The sequence below is a fragment of the Photinus pyralis genome, unplaced genomic scaffold (assembly GCF_008802855.1).
Source record: "Photinus pyralis isolate 1611_PpyrPB1 unplaced genomic scaffold, Ppyr1.3 Ppyr1.4_LG2, whole genome shotgun sequence".
Taxonomy (NCBI): domain Eukaryota; kingdom Metazoa; phylum Arthropoda; class Insecta; order Coleoptera; family Lampyridae; genus Photinus; species Photinus pyralis.
The window spans coordinates 17172668-17192722 of NW_022170403.1; the positions used below are offsets into that span (position 1 = coordinate 17172668).

General features: G+C 37.0%; 1 protein-coding gene and 1 long non-coding RNA gene across 3 annotated transcripts; one reads left to right on the plus strand and one right to left on the minus strand.

The window, feature by feature from the left end:
* Window positions 1–4155: 4155 nt before the first annotated feature.
* On the minus strand, window positions 4156–8517 carry LOC116163752. Of its 2 annotated transcripts, XM_031477853.1 has the most exons (3): window positions 6631–8517; window positions 5299–5487; window positions 4156–4616 (listed from the first exon to the last, which is right to left on the minus strand). In XM_031477853.1, the coding sequence occupies exons 1-3, from the start codon at window positions 8512–8514 to the stop codon at window positions 4590–4592; spliced, it is 2100 nt and encodes a 699-aa protein (XP_031333713.1). In that variant the 5' UTR covers window positions 8515–8517; the 3' UTR covers window positions 4156–4589. The 2 variants fall into 2 exon arrangements, with proteins under 2 accessions (XP_031333713.1, XP_031333712.1); XM_031477852.1 differs by having other exon boundaries at window positions 4156–5487.
* Window positions 8518–12224: 3707 nt separating this feature from the next.
* On the plus strand, window positions 12225–12743 carry LOC116163148. Its single transcript, XR_004143683.1, has 3 exons — window positions 12225–12320; window positions 12378–12527; window positions 12575–12743. It is a non-coding gene; the product is annotated as an uncharacterized LOC116163148 (long non-coding RNA).
* Window positions 12744–20055: the final 7312 nt, after the last annotated feature.

Sequence of the window (20055 nt, forward strand, 5' to 3'; positions counted from 1 at the left end):
TATGGTATGCTTTTGGAAAGTGTTCAGCATTTTGTGCAGGTAAGTTTTAAGCAATATACGGAATAATTGCGCGATTATGCAGAAACGACTCATTGTACTGTAACGCTTGTTGAATATAAGAAGTTACTTTAAGCTCAATTAGTTTTTAATTCATTTTTTAGACGCGTGAAATATATCAGAAGCTAATAGTCAAGTTTCAGCAAAAACTCCAGTCGAGTTAAGTAAAATTTATAAAGTTTTGTATTGGTTTAATAATACGTCTATCGACTAAAAGCGGTAAAGTGATATAAAGTTATACCAACCACTTCGCAATCCAATACAAACTTACTTTAATTGTCGAACAACATTGTTTACAAAAAGTTGGAATGAATGAAGACAATTTTACCGGAAAAAATTAAACCGGAGGAGTGTAATTACCTGCATACCAAATTCTAGAAATTGTGACACTATACCTATACTTCCACTTATTTCCAATACCCAAATTTAACAATGATTGCTTTTTTTTATAAACGTTCAAATGTTATTCTCAAAAATACAACCCTTTTCAGAACGTTTGACATTTTTTAAACCTATCTACTGTCGTCAATGTTTTAGACTTTAAAACGCTTGACATGAACGATTTATAGAACAGCCTCGTTTCGTTTGAAATAATTAAATGTGATCCCCAAAATCCAGCAATAAAGCAGTAGGGATTTTGATTATCTGCTGTTTAGTTTAAAAAGAAAAATCGGATTAAAATTATTTCTGTTAATAACAAGCGTTGGAATGTCGGCGAACACGTATGTTTGAAATTCTCTGATACCGTTTTTATTGGTGTGTCGTGTCTTTGAAGTTTTTATTGTTCCATTCTCTGCAATATCGTCGATACTTTAGATGAAATATCTACTAACGTAGTATAGTCAGGCATCTATCACAATTCGCATTTAAAAATCAGAGTTTTTTTATGCGTATCGCTAAACGAATTTGGGGATGAACCTGAAGGATATTGCTTGGGTAGTATCCAACGGTTTGAAATGAGTTTCATCTTATTAACCGATTTAAAAAGGAAGATTCAATGCAAAAACCGTTTGCAATTTTCCATTAACGCATTCCCTATATTATATTTTCTATAAATAATTTATGTTTATTTCAGGTTTTGCATTACGGTATTGTACGAATCGCGTGTATGTTCTTTTTTCTCACGAACATGTAAAGAAGATAAGAAATTCATATAATGTCTTAGGCAGAATTTCTTAAACTTTGCGGCGCATTTGGTAAGTGCGGGGCAGTAAATTGAAATAAAAAAACATTAAAACCGATTCATAAAACTTTTGGTATTAAATCTTGAACTACAAACATAACTATATTAAGTATACAGGATGTTACATGACCGTATTTAAAAAAAATTGGGTGATAGAGGGGATCAAGATAAGCACTTTTTCCAAACAAACGCGCTTTCCCACCTTCGAGAAACAGCCATGTTATTTCATTGATTCCAGTATTTAATGAAACACCAACTCCACTATTAAAAATTTTCTTTCTCCAGGACTTTCAAATAAAGCTGCCCATACCGTCTGTATGGTAGCAAGTTGGGCTGCATAGCCTGGAGGTCGGGTGTTCGAACCTGGGTTGTGGTAAATTTTTCATCTGTGGCAGAGATGGGAATTCCATAGATCCGTTTCGATCATTCTACCGGCTACTCCGAATTAGGTTTTCCTGTAGTTTTCCTAATTCGTAAGCTAAATACTGGAGTAGTATAGAACAACTTACGACCTTCTGCAGGGGCACCTCTAAAAAGCATTATGCGGGTCACTCTGTAATTGGGTGAAAGCTAGGGCGAAAGCCTGTTGAGGGCTGAACTTATTTAATATTTAGTTTTTGTGTTAAATAAAATTAGATTTATTATACCTTTTGTGGGTGTACTCGTGTTTAATTCAGAGACAATAAGAATCAAAATTTTAAACTTCGAGTGGCATTGCTGAGTAACTGTTGTTATGTAAATTCTTTAAACTATGATCATGGTTGTAAATATGGTGCATACAACCAGATCGTTTAATAAATTTTCAAGCGCAGACTATCTGCCAAGGATTCTCTTATAAAAGATGCTCATCCTAAAATCGATCCCCCTCTTTTTAAATTTTCATCCAATTTACCTGCTATTTTATCCTCTGGTATCGTAATACGGGTTTGAAATGCGAGTTATAAATGATTTGTAAGTTCTACAAACATCCCAAAACCCCTTATAAATTTGACTTGTTCCTCATTTTCCTAAATTTATTAATAAATAAAGAATATATCGCTTGATAGTTGATACGCAGGGAAAATGTCCATTTATAACTTTCAAGTTGTTTATGTGCGTTACTTTACATTCGCATCTTAAAAAGTGTTTAACGATGGAAAAATGATATAGTTGCTGACGGAGGAAGGCAAAATGTAATTAAAGAAGCCTCTCAAATACTAACGAAGTACCATGCTACCGCTACGAAACAAAAACCTCCACATTTATAGCAATTACTCCTACTTTTTTTTACATTCGAAGATGAATGGCCCTTCTGAAAAATTCAAGATGTTCTTTTATTATGCAAACAAATAAAATTGTTTTACTTCAGTGGAGAAATGACGACCACGACCTTTCAATATTTTGGATGAATAAGCGTAGATATTTAATTAAAAATTGTTGATTTATTAATTTATATTTTCGCGCAGTTTAGAACAATTTAAACAGCTTTAATATTTCATTCACATCGATTTAGATAAAGTAATGTAATTTACTTGAACCAACCCCAAAGGGAACACCTAAATTAAAATGAAAAACTTTCAAGCCAACATTAAATGTATCCTAAGGATCGTTGAGACCTGACCTGAATGAATTATGGTCGCTATATATAGGATGCGTGCTGTGAGAGTATACGAGTATGCGAGAATTAAACAAATTACGTAAATAAGATATATCGACTACTATAATAGCACTAGACTATTGTGAAAGTGAAAAATCGGAATACATTTATCGACGAAAATTTGCATCGAGAATAATAAAAATATAATAAGACAAACATGAGCTTTGTACGATGGTTCTAAAGGGCCATCACCATAATTGAAACTTCTTAAAAATGCCAGATTGTATCTCAGATTGCACGACTTTATCTTGCATTACTGGATGTAATACACTGCGAGCTTCCAAACAACAGTAGCGAATTAGGTTATGAAAGAATCGCATTTGTAATGAAGTATTGTCAGGCAGCATTCAAGTAAAGTGAAGTGAAGTTCAGTTGTCTTAATATGAGCTCGCTTATGAGTATGTGTTTGTGGTTCTTGAAATGGCACATAATTCTGGCAAGATCAATTTAATTCTATATAGACCGAGAGATAGCGACAGTACACGTCTGTCACCGCAATTTTTTCTTTACATAGGTTAGAACTAGCGTATAAACGTATATCATACGTCTTTTGAGCAGTAAAATCTATTTTTATGTTTTTAAAATCTTGACAACACAACAAACAAAATTTTATTAATAAACGTCACCCAATTAATACATTTGATATTTCATATTGACATATACCGGCCCGTGTGGCGCAGTTCAGTTGAAGCTGTACCGCGGTACAATGGGTCCCTGGTTCGAATCCGGATTCGGGCATGGACATTTGTAAATGTACAGTAGGTTGGTACAGCAGCCTTGGCTGAAACCCCGCCCAATCAAAAATAAAGGCAAAATAAATAAATATTGTCAGATGTTCTCCAATCAAACTTTTTTTGAGCAATTTTTGGAACATTACATAGTAAATATGCTACCAAGCGAATAGACAACGAAAAACGTCAGTCAATATGCTAGCGTCCTATTATTTTCTCTCTCCAATATTATTTTAAAATTGACGTTTATTAATAAACTTTTGTTTGTTGTGTTGTTAAAATTTGAAAAATTACATAAAAATTGATCGGACTGCTCAACAAACGTATGAGGAACGTTTATACGCTAATTCTAACCTATGTAAAGAGAAAATTGCGGTGACAGACGTTTACTAATCATCTGTCGTCATCTCGGTCTAATAATATTCTATGTTGAATTAGGATAGCAGCAGAAAAAATAAAAGCTTTTCAAAAGCATAGACATAATTACAAAATTAGGATTAGAAACCCAAAACGAGTTTTAAACGATTTTAAGTTGTTTAATATCCGGGGGGATATTATTAAACTGCACTGAGTGGAGAACGGCCTCATTCCCCAAATTATGGCCTGGACGCTCAGATGCAGGTGAACTAAAGACGTTTTATTCAATAGTCGCTTTATTCTACTTTTTGTACAGTTTATATACAGAATGATTGTGCACATTGCAATTACCTACTCTACATATTTTGATGACAACGTTATTAATAGTATACAATTTCCTACAACCCATTTCCTAATTGCTCTACATAAAACCTACGATAATAATTTATTGTTACTCTTGCTTAACTGCTTACTTGCCAATTGTTGTAATGCAACTATTCTAGGTCGTATTTACGCGAAACTAAATTCTTGTTTGATGAATATTAAACATTCTGCCGACTCGCGACAGCTCCAACGGTGTTCTGCCCTTGTGTTTCTGGTTGAGCATATATTATTGGTTCCATCTTTATGTCTTCTGTTGTTTGCCGGGATGGTTGTTGTCGTCGTTTATACCAGATATAACCTCCTCCAATAGCCAATGATGCCGTAATGATTATTATGGTAGTTAGAGTGCTCGTCATCATTGAATGTGTTGTTACTTTCTGCCATGCAGTTTCCCTAATGTGATTTTGTAGTTCTTGCTCCTTATCCCTTAGCTGGTTCAACTGTTCTCCGGCCTTCACTACAGGTTCTTCCAGTGGATGTACGTGGTGTGGGTGCCTCTTGGTATGTTGAGTACTGATATTAACGTGTTTGATGTAACTGCCGAGTACCATTATAGATTTATCTCTTCTCGGGTTTAAGATGCTTTGCCTCGTTTGTAGTCGACAATCCTGGGATAGGTTGATGATTCCCGTATTGTTTAACATAACCTCCTGTCGACGTCCGTTGCATATGATTGCCACTCTTGTGGGTTGTTTGGTAATAAACATCCACGTGTTTTCCATGTAAAGTTGTTTCCATATGGTGCTGGTAATTGTATGCTGTTGAATGTTACAATTGCTGTTCTCCGTATGGTTGTAAATTTCCCTTATGATGCAGTTAGGGCTGTCTTCCATCTTTTTTACTACTGTAGGTGCACATAGAAATTTGTGCTTCTCTATCTTAATGCTGTTCTTGAATTCTTCGTCCGTTAATTCGAAGTATAATTGATTGTTGTAGTCAACGCTAATTATGTTGTTGTCTGTACTTAATTCCCAAACGGTTGAATCTTCCATCTTTAAAGGAATGGGGGTGATCTTCATAATCACGTATTCCGTGATCTCTGCCACCACAAACACTCCGAACACGCGTATGTGAGTGTCATTCCGTTGCACCATTGTTCGTTTTATTGGATGTGCCAAAATTTCCATGCTACTGGGCAGCTGTTGTTGCGCTGTTAAGATTACCTTCCTGATGTGGGTTTCTGACAGTAAGTCGTAAAAGCTCCCTCGTTGGTAATGTACTTTTAGTACTTTGTGGTAGTGATTATAAATTTCACTAACCAGATTCATCGCTAATTGATATGTATTAAGTACTTGTATATTTAGCTTGTTTTCGTCGATTTGCCTATACCATTTTTCCATGTGATTTATCGCCTCTATTCCTTCATTTAATTTAAGGCGAAACCTTTCCAGCTGGTTTGTAATTCTCGTCTCCGTGTCATTGAATGTAGAAATGGCGGATAACATTATCTTTGTTTGATGCTCGGAATTTCGAATAACTTCTTGTTGATTCTTGTTCAGTGTGTCGATTTCTCTATACACCTCATCATTAACTCCAAAAACTGATGTTAAGATGTCTCCTAAGATTCCTCTTCTTTCACGTACACCTATCACGTGTTGTAGACCATCCTGTAGCCATCGTAGTTGGTCTTTTTGTTCATCCATGTGTTGTACCAATGTTTCACAGTGGGAGTTTTCTGTTAATGATGTGACGTTATTGCATAGTGCCTTAAACTTGTCTATGCTAACAGCTGCTTTTTCCATATCTTCAGTTATTCTGGTTTTACTATATTGGACCTCGATTCTAAATATTCCTCTCTCTATTCTTGCTTCTCCAATGTGTTCCACATATAGTCCTGGTTTAGGGTATGTTATGGTGTAATTTGCCCCTGTTGTTACCACCATTAGAAATATTGCGATCAGCAACGCCTTAACTCCTACCCTCTGTGATCTGGCAGTGCTCACTAGTGATGTTGATGTTTTGACGCATTCATTATCGCCTGTTTCAGAATTTAATGGTATTAATTGATGTATGCTGCGTTTTGATTTTTTCCCATCCGCTTTGGTGACGGTTACTACTCGTACAGTTCCATCCTCTGCTGGGTGTACTTCTTCGATCCTTGCTAACGGCCATTTACCAGGTGTTAAATGATCCTCTTTGATCAGAACCACATCTTTGACTTTGATATTATCCCTAGCGGTCTTCCATTTATACCGCTGTTGCAAGTTGTGTAGATACTCCGTTGACCAAGCTTGCCAAAATTCTCTCTTCATTTTTTGTAATAGTTTCCATCTACTGCCCAGATTGACATTGTTGTCTCCTGTTTCTTCAAACGGCTCTAATATAGGTTTTCCAATCAGAAAGTGCGCCGGTGTTAATAGCATGCTGTCATCTACTACTTCTCCGGTGTTAATTAATGGCCTCGAATTTAGACACGCCTCTATCTGTTGAGTTAACGTGGCTAATTCTTCGTATGTTAACGTCGCCTCGCCTATTACTCGTCTCAGGTGATATTTAAGTGACTTGACGCCACTCTCCCAGATTCCACCAATATGTGGACTTGCTGGTGGGATGAAATGCCATTGCGTTCCAATAGAAGTGGATTCTTCTTGAACATCCTTCCCTTGCACGATGGGTTGAACTTGTTCCAGAATTTTGCTGGCACCCACGAAATTGGTACCATTGTCACTGTATATGTGCTGACAACGTCCTCTCCTGGCCGTGAATCTTTTTAGTGCTGCAATGAATGCCTCTGTTGTCATATCACTAACAACCTCCAGGTGAATTGCTCGTGTTGCTACAAGTGGCCGCGATTTTGCCATTTCTTTTGGTTCCTCCTTGAATGGTATTCTGACGGTATATCTTCCATCTGGACCTCTGGTGGTGGTGGCAACATAATGGTCTTCACACCATTGATCTTCTTCGCTCTGTCGAATTGGGACATCTACCTCCTCCAGTTCCCAAAATTTGGCTAATTGTTTGTCCTCATTAATCACCGATACCATTCCTAGTACCGGTCTCCCCTTCTTTGCTGGATACGTGATTTGTCCAGATATAACCCATCCGAACTGCGTCTGTTGTCCAAGTAGCTCGCTTTCTGTCTTCTTGATCCCTTCCATTATTATTTTTGCATAATCGTGTGCTCCTAATAAAATGTCTATTGGACCTGGGATGTTTAGGGTTGGATCTGCCAGTACCACATTTTGCCAAGATTCCATTTCCATCTTGAATGATTGCCGTGGTAAATTTTCGGTAATTTTGGGTAGCACGATCAGCTCTGTTGTTAACATGTATTTACTTGAGTGCCGTGGCTGCAGATGAACCATAACTTGGGACCTTGCTGTCTTCGGTTCATTATTTCCAAGCCCCGAAACCATCGCAGTTATCTTGGTTCTTGGTAGCTTCAGTTCCTGGGCCGCTTGTTCGGTGATGAAGGATGCTTGTGACCCTGGATCCACCAAAACCCTCAGCACTTGCTGATCGCCCATTATATCCTGGACTCTCACCATTGCGGTTGCCAACAACACTTGGTGGTCTTGTCTTTTCGTCTCCATCTGTCCCGACCTTGTGACTGCGTGGGAGGCTGATTTCGCTGGTCTTGTAGCCTGTGTTGATGTTCCGTTGTATGGGGTGTGCAGCATGGTATGGTGTGGTCTGCTGCATGTTGCACAGTTAATTGTGGAATAACACTTGTATTGTTGATGATGTTTCATGCACCGGATGCACAGCTGCTGTTCCCTAACGATCTTCATCTTTTGTGGTGCTGCAAGCGTCTGAAATTTCGGGCACCTTTCCATGGAATGATGTTGTTTGCAGTAGTAACATGTAATTGCGCTGGTGGGTTGCCATCTTGACTTCGATGTTGATTGCTCTTGGAATTGTTTTGGTCTTTGTTCTGATGCCTCCAAGGACTGGAACCGCAACTTCAAGAACTCCATCACTTCTTCTAATTTGGGTATTTGACTTGGTTGCTTCAGTGACTGCTCGAACAGCTTGTTGGTTTCAACATCCCATTTGTCTGATACAATTTTTATTACAATTGTATCCCATGATGCTGTGTCTGTCCCCAAATTATTTATTGCTTCGAGACACCCACGGATTGTGTCATGAAGCCGTTTCAGCTGTTCCGCGTCCTCTTTCTCGACTGCCGGAGCACCCATCATCTTGCCCAGTAAGTTTGATACCATCAGCCTCACGTTGTGTTGTGATATCGATTCTTCAATATGTCCCAAGCCGTGGCGTAGTTCTGCTCGGTTATCGGTAGATGTTGTATTAATTTGGCAGCTTCTCCATCCAAATGGCCTTTCAGGTAATGCATCTTCTCTGTATCCGAGAGTTCTTCATTGGAATGTATTAGCTTCTGAAACAGATCATGAAACGGAGTCCAGTTTTCATACCCAGTTCGGAATGTCGGGATCCTTATTTTAGGCAGCTTGATTTTTGACGTCCGTGTAGTGTTGTCCTCACACTCGTTTTTTAGGTGGCTTTGTATTCTGTAGTATTCTTTTTGTGCTTCGCCAAACTTCTTCAAGGTAAAATATTCGTGAGCAAATCTTACCTCATTGACTTGTATTTCTACTTCGTTGTCGCTTATCACCTCCCATCTCCTTTGCATGTCGTTATATAACGCTTTGCATATCTTTCCCATCTCCCGTTCCTTTGTAATCTGAGCTGCTGTTGTGTAGAATTGTTCAATGCGAATCTCCTGTCTTTTGACCCTCATCAATTGTTCGTCCATTTTTCCATCTGTTTCAGTGTTCTGTAACCCATTCAAGTATGCCTTTGCAGTGTTGTATACTGCCTCAATTTGGTCCATGAAATTTGTTGCATAATAATCGTGTTCTGAAATTTTTAATTTGATTATCTCCGTGTGATTGTTCCTTGCCTCCCGATGGTAATCTTCTAATTTCGCCTGCCGTTCTTCTATGTATTTTGCAGTCTTCCGGGCTGCTGTATCCTTTTTTGAGTTGGACAGCAGTTTGGATATGTCATTTCCAATCTCCTGCTGCCGTACCACCAATTTATTCATTTCCTCCATTTTGGATTCCTTTTGATTATTTTTCCGCTATTTACCCTTTGCCACGGGGTGGTTTATTTTCTTTGTTCCTTCTAAAAATTTTCGGTCACTCACCCGTTAATCCTTTTTCGTGTGGTGTTTATTTTTCGTTTTGTTTCCTTTGACGCCTTCCTTAGCGCCTATTACCAATTGGTTTACCACTTGCCTTGTTGGGTTGGTGGTTATTTCCTTTTTCCGTTATGCAGTGCTGTCCTGAGCACTCGGTTCCTCCTAAAATTTTTCAGTCACTCACCCGTTATTCCCTTTTTCGGATGGTGCTAATTCCTTAGTTCCTTTTTCAGACGTCTTTTTCCTTATTTTGACGTCTTATCCGGACCGTCCATCCATAGGTCGCTGGTTTAAATTGCTCGAAGGACCATGTTTAATATCCGGGGGGATATTATTAAACTGCACTGAGTGGAGAACGGCCTCATTCCCCAAATTATGGCCTGGACGCTCAGATGCAGGTGAACTAAAGACGTTTTATTCAATAGTCGCTTTATTCTACTTTTTGTACAGTTTATATACAGAATGATTGTGCACATTGCAATTACCTACTCTACATATTTTGATGACAACGTTATTAATAGTATACAATTTCCTACAACCCATTTCCTAATTGCTCTACATAAAACCTACGATAATAATTTATTGTTACTCTTGCTTAACTGCTTACTTGCCAATTGTTGTAATGCAACTATTCTAGGTCGTATTTACGCGAAACTAAATTCTTGTTTGATGAATATTAAACATAAGTTATATAAAAGAAAGGTGCATTCGCCATGGGATCAAGTATCAAATATTATGATTTATGATTTATTAGAGATCAGTTGAAAACTGGTGCCCCAATTGTATACATATAGATGGATGTATCTGAAGCATGTATCTGAGGTGTATTCAACATGGTTATGTTGTACGCCGAATTACTGTAAGACTGGCTGGATCCAGAAGGTGTTTCATTACGGAAGAGACGACGACTAAAGCGACGGCGGTATTTTAATAAAGGACTGTTTATGGCACACAGATCGGTACATTAATTAAAACTTTACGGTGTTGGTCTTGGTATAAGTAGGTGTATAATAGTATATTACGCACCGAGTGCGAAAGTAGGTTATTTTTCGAAGAATTTTAATCACCCGAGGCGCGCAGCGCCGAGGGTGATTATATTCTAAGAAAAATAACCTTTCGTCGAGGTTCGTATACGATTTTATTCACGATCATCATTATAATCATTCCATTATCAAAAATAAAATAATTCACTAAATTTATACGTAGTATATTCATCTTATGCGCCATCTGCAATATTATTGCCCTACATAAAATGTTGTCGGTAATACAGATTTGGAAATTTACCTAATTAATATTCATATTAATGTTAAAAAATGGCCCATACTAAAGAATTTCAATGTACATCCCCTCAAATAAGGGAAATTGAGTGTAGTAAAAAATTTACTCCCCGAATGAATTTTTGAAGAGAATGAACAATGGTGGGCAGGAAAAAGTATAGGTAAAACTTCATGTTTTACTTGCTTATTTTAATGAGGTAAAGGTAAAGAAATCATCCACATTATGAACGACCAAATAATGTTGTGATCCACATTCAAACCTAATGCCTAATGACCATGTCAGTTTTATTATTCTAAAATGTACCTACAGCGATCTTTTATGATTACAGATTTAGACTGGGTTACAATATTAGTATTATAATCTGTGTAGATGTCAATAACGAAAGATTTATTCTCCAGATCCAATCAGGTAGTCACTAAACACCTGTTCCAATACGATAGCCCTAAAAAATAGCATTATCTATTTCTAAAATGTGACAAATTACCTACATTACCTACGGACATTGTTTTTGGCATCTCATCGCTACAATATTAGCAAGTGCTAGTGGAGTTCTTCAACTTAAAACAGTTCGGTGGCTGTAGATCGGCTGAGGTAGCAGAAGGTTTCGTCGCCCATAACGTCGCCCAGTGGCTCATTCGCTTTACGGGCACGCGAAAATAACAAAGTATGGCAGTATCCTCTTCAGGTAGTGCTATACGACGTCTCCGATATGCAACATTATGATGCCATAAATTGCCATCCCTTGCTCTTCTCATGGGTCGCAAGCGCAACCCAATGTTTCCATGTCTTATGGACAAGAATTGAACTTTTCCACCCAGAAATTTAAACAGTAATGGGCTCTCTAAAGTAACAATCAATTTCATTAAACTCAAGTTCGAGTTTTATACACTTACCTATCCTTCAATAATTAACGGTTTCTTTTTGCTTTTGTTTTTACTTAACCATTTAGCACCGCCATCGTTTAGTTTTAGATTACGTGAAACAAACCATCATCTCCGTAATCTGGCTAAAGTTAATCACAACTCCTACTTGTGTTTACTTCGGTCCGCATTTACTTATTTCACATTTTCGCGTTTGGTCGTTCATTTGCAATTTACAAAAAAAAGCACAGAGCTTAAAATAGTCCATATTACTCATTATAAGAATAAGAATTGTTTTTAAAATGCGGTTTTGAACAATTTGCATCTAAATCAGCTGTCATCTGTGTCAGACAGTTACGATGAGAGCGCCATCCATTAGGATATTAGCAACTAAATCGAGGTAGGTAATGAAATATTACTAACCTCGAATCGAACATTACTAACCTCGAGAATCTACTTTCCTCCCTCCTGGAAAAATAAGTGTTGTAAAACACAACTTCCTTATCCTTCAAAATGACAATTATGAGACTGATTACAATATGATCGTGAATAAACGGATATTCCCGCTATTTATTTTTTATTTATTTATTTGGTTGACTGGTTACAGTAACAATAATTCTCGCGCTATTTCGGGATATCTTCTGTCAACGTCCGAAATATGTGGAGGTGGTCCAAGAACTACTTATACTTATAGACATGGGGACCAGAAATATACACATGACATAATTTGGTAGGTATATGCAACCATTTTCAAGAAGTTATTTCAGAAATCATAATTCCTTACCAGCATTTATTCATAGCGCCAGCCAGCATAATCATTGTGTTTAAGCGTGATAGGCCATTTTACATGGAGACAATGCGCAATTTTAGACGAATTCGTTTGAGGATCCAAAAGAGGGAAATTATTACTTTTATTCAGTGTTGATTCTTGTATTTGGTACAGGTGAGTAGGGTTTATCAAAAACCTTATTTTACAATTTTCAGGAAGGATTGGAGAAGGGTTTTCTTTAATGGAACACTCGGCGTCTAATAGTGAATATAGACAGTTACCAATGCAGCTCCGAATTTACAACAATTAGTACGACAAGAGGTTTATGAATTATTGTAATTGAACCAAGATTTAGAAACTGTGAAATGTCGAAAAATTATCAACCTTATACACATGTAAACAGTTTACAACCTCCGCTAATTTGGTACACTAGATAGGTTATTTACCTATTATTTATCAATTAAAATGTTCAGTTCATTGGTGTAACGGGGGATCGCTTTGCAGTTTTAAATTTTTTTTGATTTCGTATTTCATTTCAATATAGCGAAATTTACAATTGTACCGCTTTATATGGAAAGTGAACTAGAGTAACTCTGGTGATAAGTCTAGCGATATACAACGTGTTGGGGAAAGCGTGCGCTGTTACTGCGATGTTTTTGGTCCTTAAAATTGCGTCTGTTTAGTTTTGAGGAAAAATTTGCCGGAATGCAAGGTTTTTCTGTTGGTTAACACGTTCGCTGCGATACCAGTCATATAGGTCTGGTAGCTCTAATTTCGTTCCGGCGGCTACTCATTATGCCATCTATCCCATTCCAACGAAGGATATATCTTAACATACACTTAACCAATAGCAGCGTTACAGGTACCTATATGACCCTCATGCGCAACTTATCTACTTTATAGTGCGTAGTGTCTACCAGGCATATGTGTCTGGTATCGTACCCTGTGAAAATAGGTTTACGCATGTGCGGCACCAGGCATATGTGTCCGGTACAGCTTGAGCACGTGTTGCAGGATGTGTAGGTGATTACGGATACTGCTATTGTTTATAATGGCTTCGCGTAGCAAAAAAATATTGAATTTGTTGAAGCAAGATAGTATTTCCTCTATTTCAAATGAACAAAAACAACCAGAACATGAACATGGTTCAGGGAGAATCTTGCATTTGCGCTTGTAGAAGAAGGTTCTGGAGCACAGAATATGAGCTCAGCAACCACTCCCAAAAGAATACATACATTCGCTGTCGAACAAGGTCCAGGGAAAAAACGCCGTCGAAACTGTGTTGGCTGCTACAAAAAGTTAAGAGTTACCTTATCTAGTAAGGAAGCAGACAAGAAAGTTACCAAAGTGTCCAGTTATTGTGCTGATTGTGAAAAGAAACCAGCTATGTGTCTCTCGTGCTTTAATGAAAAACACAATAATATTGCTAAAGTGAATTAGAATAAATTTTTGTTACATAACTGTATGGTTTCTTCGAAATAAATGTATTCATATTAGTTGTTGAATTTTTCTCCAACCCTTTGATTTAGCCACTTGCGACTGAAGTGCGTCATTCATTGAACAATTTTCAAGTAAAGATCATAAAAATTACCGTTTAATAATTTCACATGTTGATAAAAATTATCATAAAAAAAAATCTCATACCAGACACATTTGTCTGGTATGGTATCGTCACAATGAAAAGAACACTCACCAGACACATGTGCCTGGTGCCGCTGAAACGACGAGACAACTTTGAGCGGTACCGCAGCGAACGTGTTAATAGGGCACGGTAATCGAGGTCATTACGTTTCCTTTTGATTGCAGTGCAGTTGGGATTAAGAAGTCATTCACAGCTTAATTTTAACCGTGAGATCTCAATACATACGGATTCAGCACGTTTACTTTTTCGCAAAAAATCACGGTAGTTTTAAACCAAATCGTTTGCGAAATCTCCTTAAATCGCGGAACAATAAATTATCCTGCGCCAATAGGTCGGAATCGAGTCGGGCCATAGTTCATCAAGGGCAGTAAAACTGTGTGAATCGCTGTACGGAAGTACTTGCTCTGACGCATCCTTTATTAGTATTAAAATCGCAACAAAGATAACCTGTTTTAGTTAATAAACACTACATAATATCATTGTATTTAAATACAATGATAATATCATTGAGTAATTAACTCAACCATAATATGTTGCTTTATTTTCAACTACAATAATAAGAAAGAAGAAAGAGATGGGATGTAGATTTTAAATTTCAACGAGAAAGTTAAATTTTACCGAACGTTTAGTGATCCCATTTCGAAACTATTTGTGCAGCAAATAAAACCCTGTTATAAATGGATGGCATTAATTACTTAAACAGGAATAGATCGTGTTTAAAGGGGCATTTTGTTTCCGACCAAATTTAAAGAATAAGCAGAAAATTGGCGTATTCAGTACGTCCCAGTCAGTAAAAAAACATTTCCTCAAAAATTTACGAAATGCACTATGTGGCTACTTTGTCCAACCGTCCGTCCCGACGGCTATCTCACTACCAGATCCTTATGTTAAGAGCTATTGACCTACTTTTTACCACATTTTCCAACTCGTGCTATTATGGTCTCTTTCTTCGTCCGTCCGTCAATCCGTCCGCCCGAGGCCTTAACTACTCCTACAGTTTTCAAAATATTTTTCTTTTTGTATTTGGTAGCTTATGGCTCTGCCACCTGAACCTTTTTGCTATTTGGTTCGTTATGGTGTCGACGCTTGTACCATGAAAGCAATCCCTCCTACGCTAATCACGAAAAAAGTTATTGAATATTATGGTTAGTCTCACCGATCTTTATAATACATTTAGTGTTGGCTTGAAAATTATTCATTTTAATTTGGTTGTTAATTTTGGGTAGCTTGCACGATACATGAATAAATCCACAATTTTTAATTAAATGCGCTTATTAATCTAAAATATTGAAAGGACGTGGCCTTCATTTTCTCACTCAAGTATAGCGTTTGGGACATATGCAATTTTCTTTTGTGCATAGTAAAAGAACATCTTGAATTTTTCGGAAGGGTCGTTCATTTTCGAGTACAAAAAGAACGCAATGGATAAGAAAAGGTTGGTTACAAAATTGCAATAAACGTGAAGGTTTTTATAGGGGCAGCGTGCTACTTCGTTAGTATTTGATAGGCTTCTTTAATTACATTTCGCTATATATCATTTTGCACCATTAAACACTTTTTAAGACGCGCGAATGTAAAGTAAAACACATAAATAACTTGTGGGATACAAGTGGATATTTTCCCTCCGTATCAATCGGTATATCGTTTAATTATTCATAGGAATTGAAGTCCAAGTCAAACTTCGGATTGTTTGCCGAACTTACTAAAACCAAAGGGTATTATGGTTACTCTTTGCTGAAGCCATTGAATAAAACGCTAAAACTTATAAAAAGACCAGCTAAATTGGATGAAAATTTAAGCATTATAGGGCTGCGAAAACTAATTGATATATAGATTCATGAAGTGTACCTATCGATATTATCTATAGACCAAGACCTCAATTAATGATAAAAATTTCACAGCCCTAATCGGGATGTAGGTACATAAAGATAATGAAAAAATTCTTCCTATTCGGATTTACTTTTGGAAGAATTTATATACCCTTTTTGCCACAGGTGGCCATTTTCATAATAAGAAAAAATTATCGATAACATTGATATTCGATAATATAAATAACTGATAATGTCGGTAATCGATACTATTTATAATATTTTTATTATCGATAATCGATAGTGAATTTCTATTATCGCACAGCTCTAGTTGATAGCATTTGCCGCAACAATTAGAAGCGGCAACTTTCCGTGAAGTGAAGTGATTGTTCTACTTTGCTATTTAATTTCTCATGGTATCGAGGCGTGCACCTGCAAGGAATGCATTTTTTCGGCGATAATTACGAAATAAATTACATAGCAAAAATCTATTTTTTCACTCCTAACAATTTATACTTTAGCCCTTTATTGTGCTTATAGGTCTTGTTGTATTTTGACCCATGGTTTGGATTTTGGAATGGAAATTTTTATATAAGTTAGTGATTTTTAAATAAAGGTTTGTCACTATTTTGGTTAAATAGCTGTAAGGGAATTTTGTTTGGGTAATTATTTTTTTGGCCAACAAAGCTATTAATGTAGAGCTGTACTTTTTCCAAGTCGTTGACAACTGCTTTTGTAACTTTGTTATATATCCGATCAACCAAAGCGTTTTTTTATCTTTGCATTGTTTTAATTGTTACCCCTGTGATTATCTGGCTTAAAATGCGATTTTTATTCTACGATGAAAGGTGATATACTAAATAATAAATTATTCACATAATTTTGTTGTTCTATCAAGTGGGAAGTTTTCATATTAAACTTTTTGTCCTGCTTCTGTAATTAGGGTAAGGGTAATTAGTATTAGCCATACACAAATATGAGCACAATATGTGGAGGAACGACACCCTGATGCGTATAATAAAACTAAAATTAGCAGTTAATGACAATTTATATCGAGGATTTTATCCTTCCCTGTCAAGAATTTCAAACATTTTCAATTTTGACATTCAAGTGGTAGAAAGTTTACAAGTCGTGTCGCTATCCCCGCGAAGCTGCTATCGCTCCCTGCTTTCAAAATGAAATACCAAATTATTCAAGGTAGAATATATTAACTTCATTTGGAGTTTATGATGGCACAGAATACGGAAAATTGGAGATTACAATTAAATAAGCTAATGAAAATCATAGAACTACCGATGTCAGTCAAGCACCTGGTCAAGCAATAAAGCAAGATTGACGATCGTGTTTCATTTATGATTTTGTAACATAAAGGTGCCATCATGGTTCATCCCTAATTTCTTCCAGAAGGTTTTCCGTAATTGTTATCATCGCAATAATTATACACGTGATCAGAACTCGATCTAATCAATGTTGAATATTGTAGAACCGGCGCACATCTAGCAATATACCTAAGCTACCTAGGCCAGTCGGTAGAGAGCGTCAATTTGTGAATTCATGAATTAAATTTGGTGCTCTTAACTTTGCTTCACTATTGTTTAGGTAAATGACTATAATCCCAACAGCTTTATAGCGTTTGCTTTTAAGTTACCTAAGCACAATATGATGTGGAATTTTGGTGTAGTTATATGGGGCATTGAAAGTGTTTGCATAGAAAGTTATTTTAATGTAAACTATTTCAAATACAACATGAAACAACTTTCTAAATACGAATATAAAGGCCTAGGGAGATAAAATCAATACAACCCCAACCAAGAAACAGGAATGTGGCGTAACTGTTTAATAAGTGAAATTCTTTCATTTTAAACCACTCTTGAAGAAATACCAGGCAGTTCTCGATTTTTAGGTTTGTGTAGATCAGGGTGTAGATTTACGAAATTAGGCAAAATACTGTAGACGGACTTTATATGGCTTAGTACACAATTATGAAGTGTGCTTAAAATATCCTTTGAGGTATTCCGTACTAGCAAGTGTTTACAAAGGGTTGTTAGATCATGCGCTCAATCAGATAAAAAGGCAACTGTGCATTTATATGGAAGCTTTCATCCGCCATACAGTACACTGCTAAATCAGTAACGAAAATTTAAATTTTCACACAAACTTTATACAATAGAATATTGTAATACAAATGTGCAAAGGGTAAAACTGCGCTAGTGAAAATTCTCCCTCAATTTGCATTTTCAACCGCGACTTTTGTGCCCACTTCCTCTTTCGAGTTGGAGTCGAGATTCTTCTTCTTCATCAAGAGCAATAAAGACCAGGGACGCGAAGAAAGGGACGCTTATTGCCAGTATCGAGGTCGAACCGCTGTCCGTCGTTTGGAAACATCGGCATCGTAAGAAAGTCTTGGAGCCTAAAGTTTTATGGTTGGTTTGGTTGTGAAGTTAATTTGCCAGTGTCTAGCGATTTCCGTCTGGAAAAGATAAAGGAGTATTGTTTTTCGTCCAGTTAGCGGCCGATTTCGTTTTGTAAATTTGAAGAAGTTTATTAATCAAGTTCGACGTTTGGGTATCAGTTAAAGACCGGCCGGCGCGGAGATTTCATTGTGCTATTTTGTCTAAGAAGTTTTTCTGAGCAATGGTGTTTGTTGGTTTTGTCATTGAAACCCTTTACAACCCTCAGGGTTTGATACCGAAACGATGGCCACCCTAAGCCCCGCCGCAGCGACTTGCCCATAAGTTCGTGATGCACCCATGGGTACACCAGAACCTCTAGGCTTCTTCTCAGGCTACCCTGAGCTAGACCCTAGAGTGCTTCCCTCTGATCTGAGACGCTTGGTCCCTGACGTCGGGTTGCCCATCTGACCCAACAACCTAGCCACACGGGTCTGGTAAGCCTAAACGCAAATGCGAAACACAGCGCTTCCAACATGAGGTATTGAATGCGAGTAATTAAATCACAGGTGATGAACAAGCCAGAAACTTAAATTGTCAGATGAACGTTTTAACTTTTTCCCTCAAATTCTTCACCACAAGAAACGTATCACACGCCCATAAAGATGTTTTGCAAGTATTCGTAATTGCAAGCCGTTTATTTATTTCTCTAATAGCTTATATAATAAAACCATTGACTAGGGGTATTAGTCAATAATAATCTTAAAGGCTGGTTAACAAAGATTTAGCTTTTTTTTTAACCGCGAGCATAGTCATTTATCTTTCTATCGCTGAATAGAATTACTGATATGTATACCTATTGCGTTTCGATAAACGTAATCGTGCAGAAGAATGATCTTGACTGCATTCATAATTTCGTTTTCAGCAAAACTCCAATCCGAATGAAATGTCTTTTTCATCCCCAAATAACTAATTTGCTTCGGTGTGCAATGGATAACTTTCCTTTAATAAAAGCAGAATAAAAGTAATATCTTTAATTACATAATTCGACACAAGTAACCGAATTGCATCCTGGAGAACGCCATGAGAATTAGTTTACGTTCCACCTATACTTACCAATATTGCCTTTACTGGGAAATGGTTTTTCGTGTATCAGTTGAACCTCGAGTTGAACTTAATTGATAGGTAACTTTCTACGTAGTCAAATAGAGTAACGATCACAATCTTACCCTTAAAATTTGTAGCAAATTTGAGAGGTTACTCCTACTTGTTCGGGTCTTACACACGAAGACCATCAGGCAACAAATCCGGGGTAGGGTTTTCCAGCGTCTGAAACCGTGTTGAGGTGGGGTTGCTAATGTTGAGTAGTATATTACTCTTTGGTATATGTGTCGACCGCGATAGTGAAATCGTGTGCAATGTAGCTACCTAGATTAGATTTGTGTTGAAAATTTTACGATATAAATCGTAGTGTTAACTTTCATATAATTTAACTTGCTTTGTTAAATTTAAAAATTGCATCTTAAGAAAATTGGATAGAAAACTCTTATTCTTTCTAAAACAATTACATTACTAATTTAGTACACGTATGTCTACTTGTCTTTTTCTGTCACTTCGCATTCTGTCACATGTACTTACAACATTAGGTTCCCCCGGGAGACCACTGAGGTCGCATCGTTTCTCGTCAATCCGTGTTAACATTCTCGGGGTTGTTGCTCCTCAAATAAAGTTGTTAGTGATCCCTTCCTTCTCACCGTTTCCATTTAGAATTTCCATTTTATAAAATGTGGTTGAATCCCGTTCTCTATGGATGGTTTCATGAGTTCAAAAGTCGTGAGAAAATGACAGAATACATC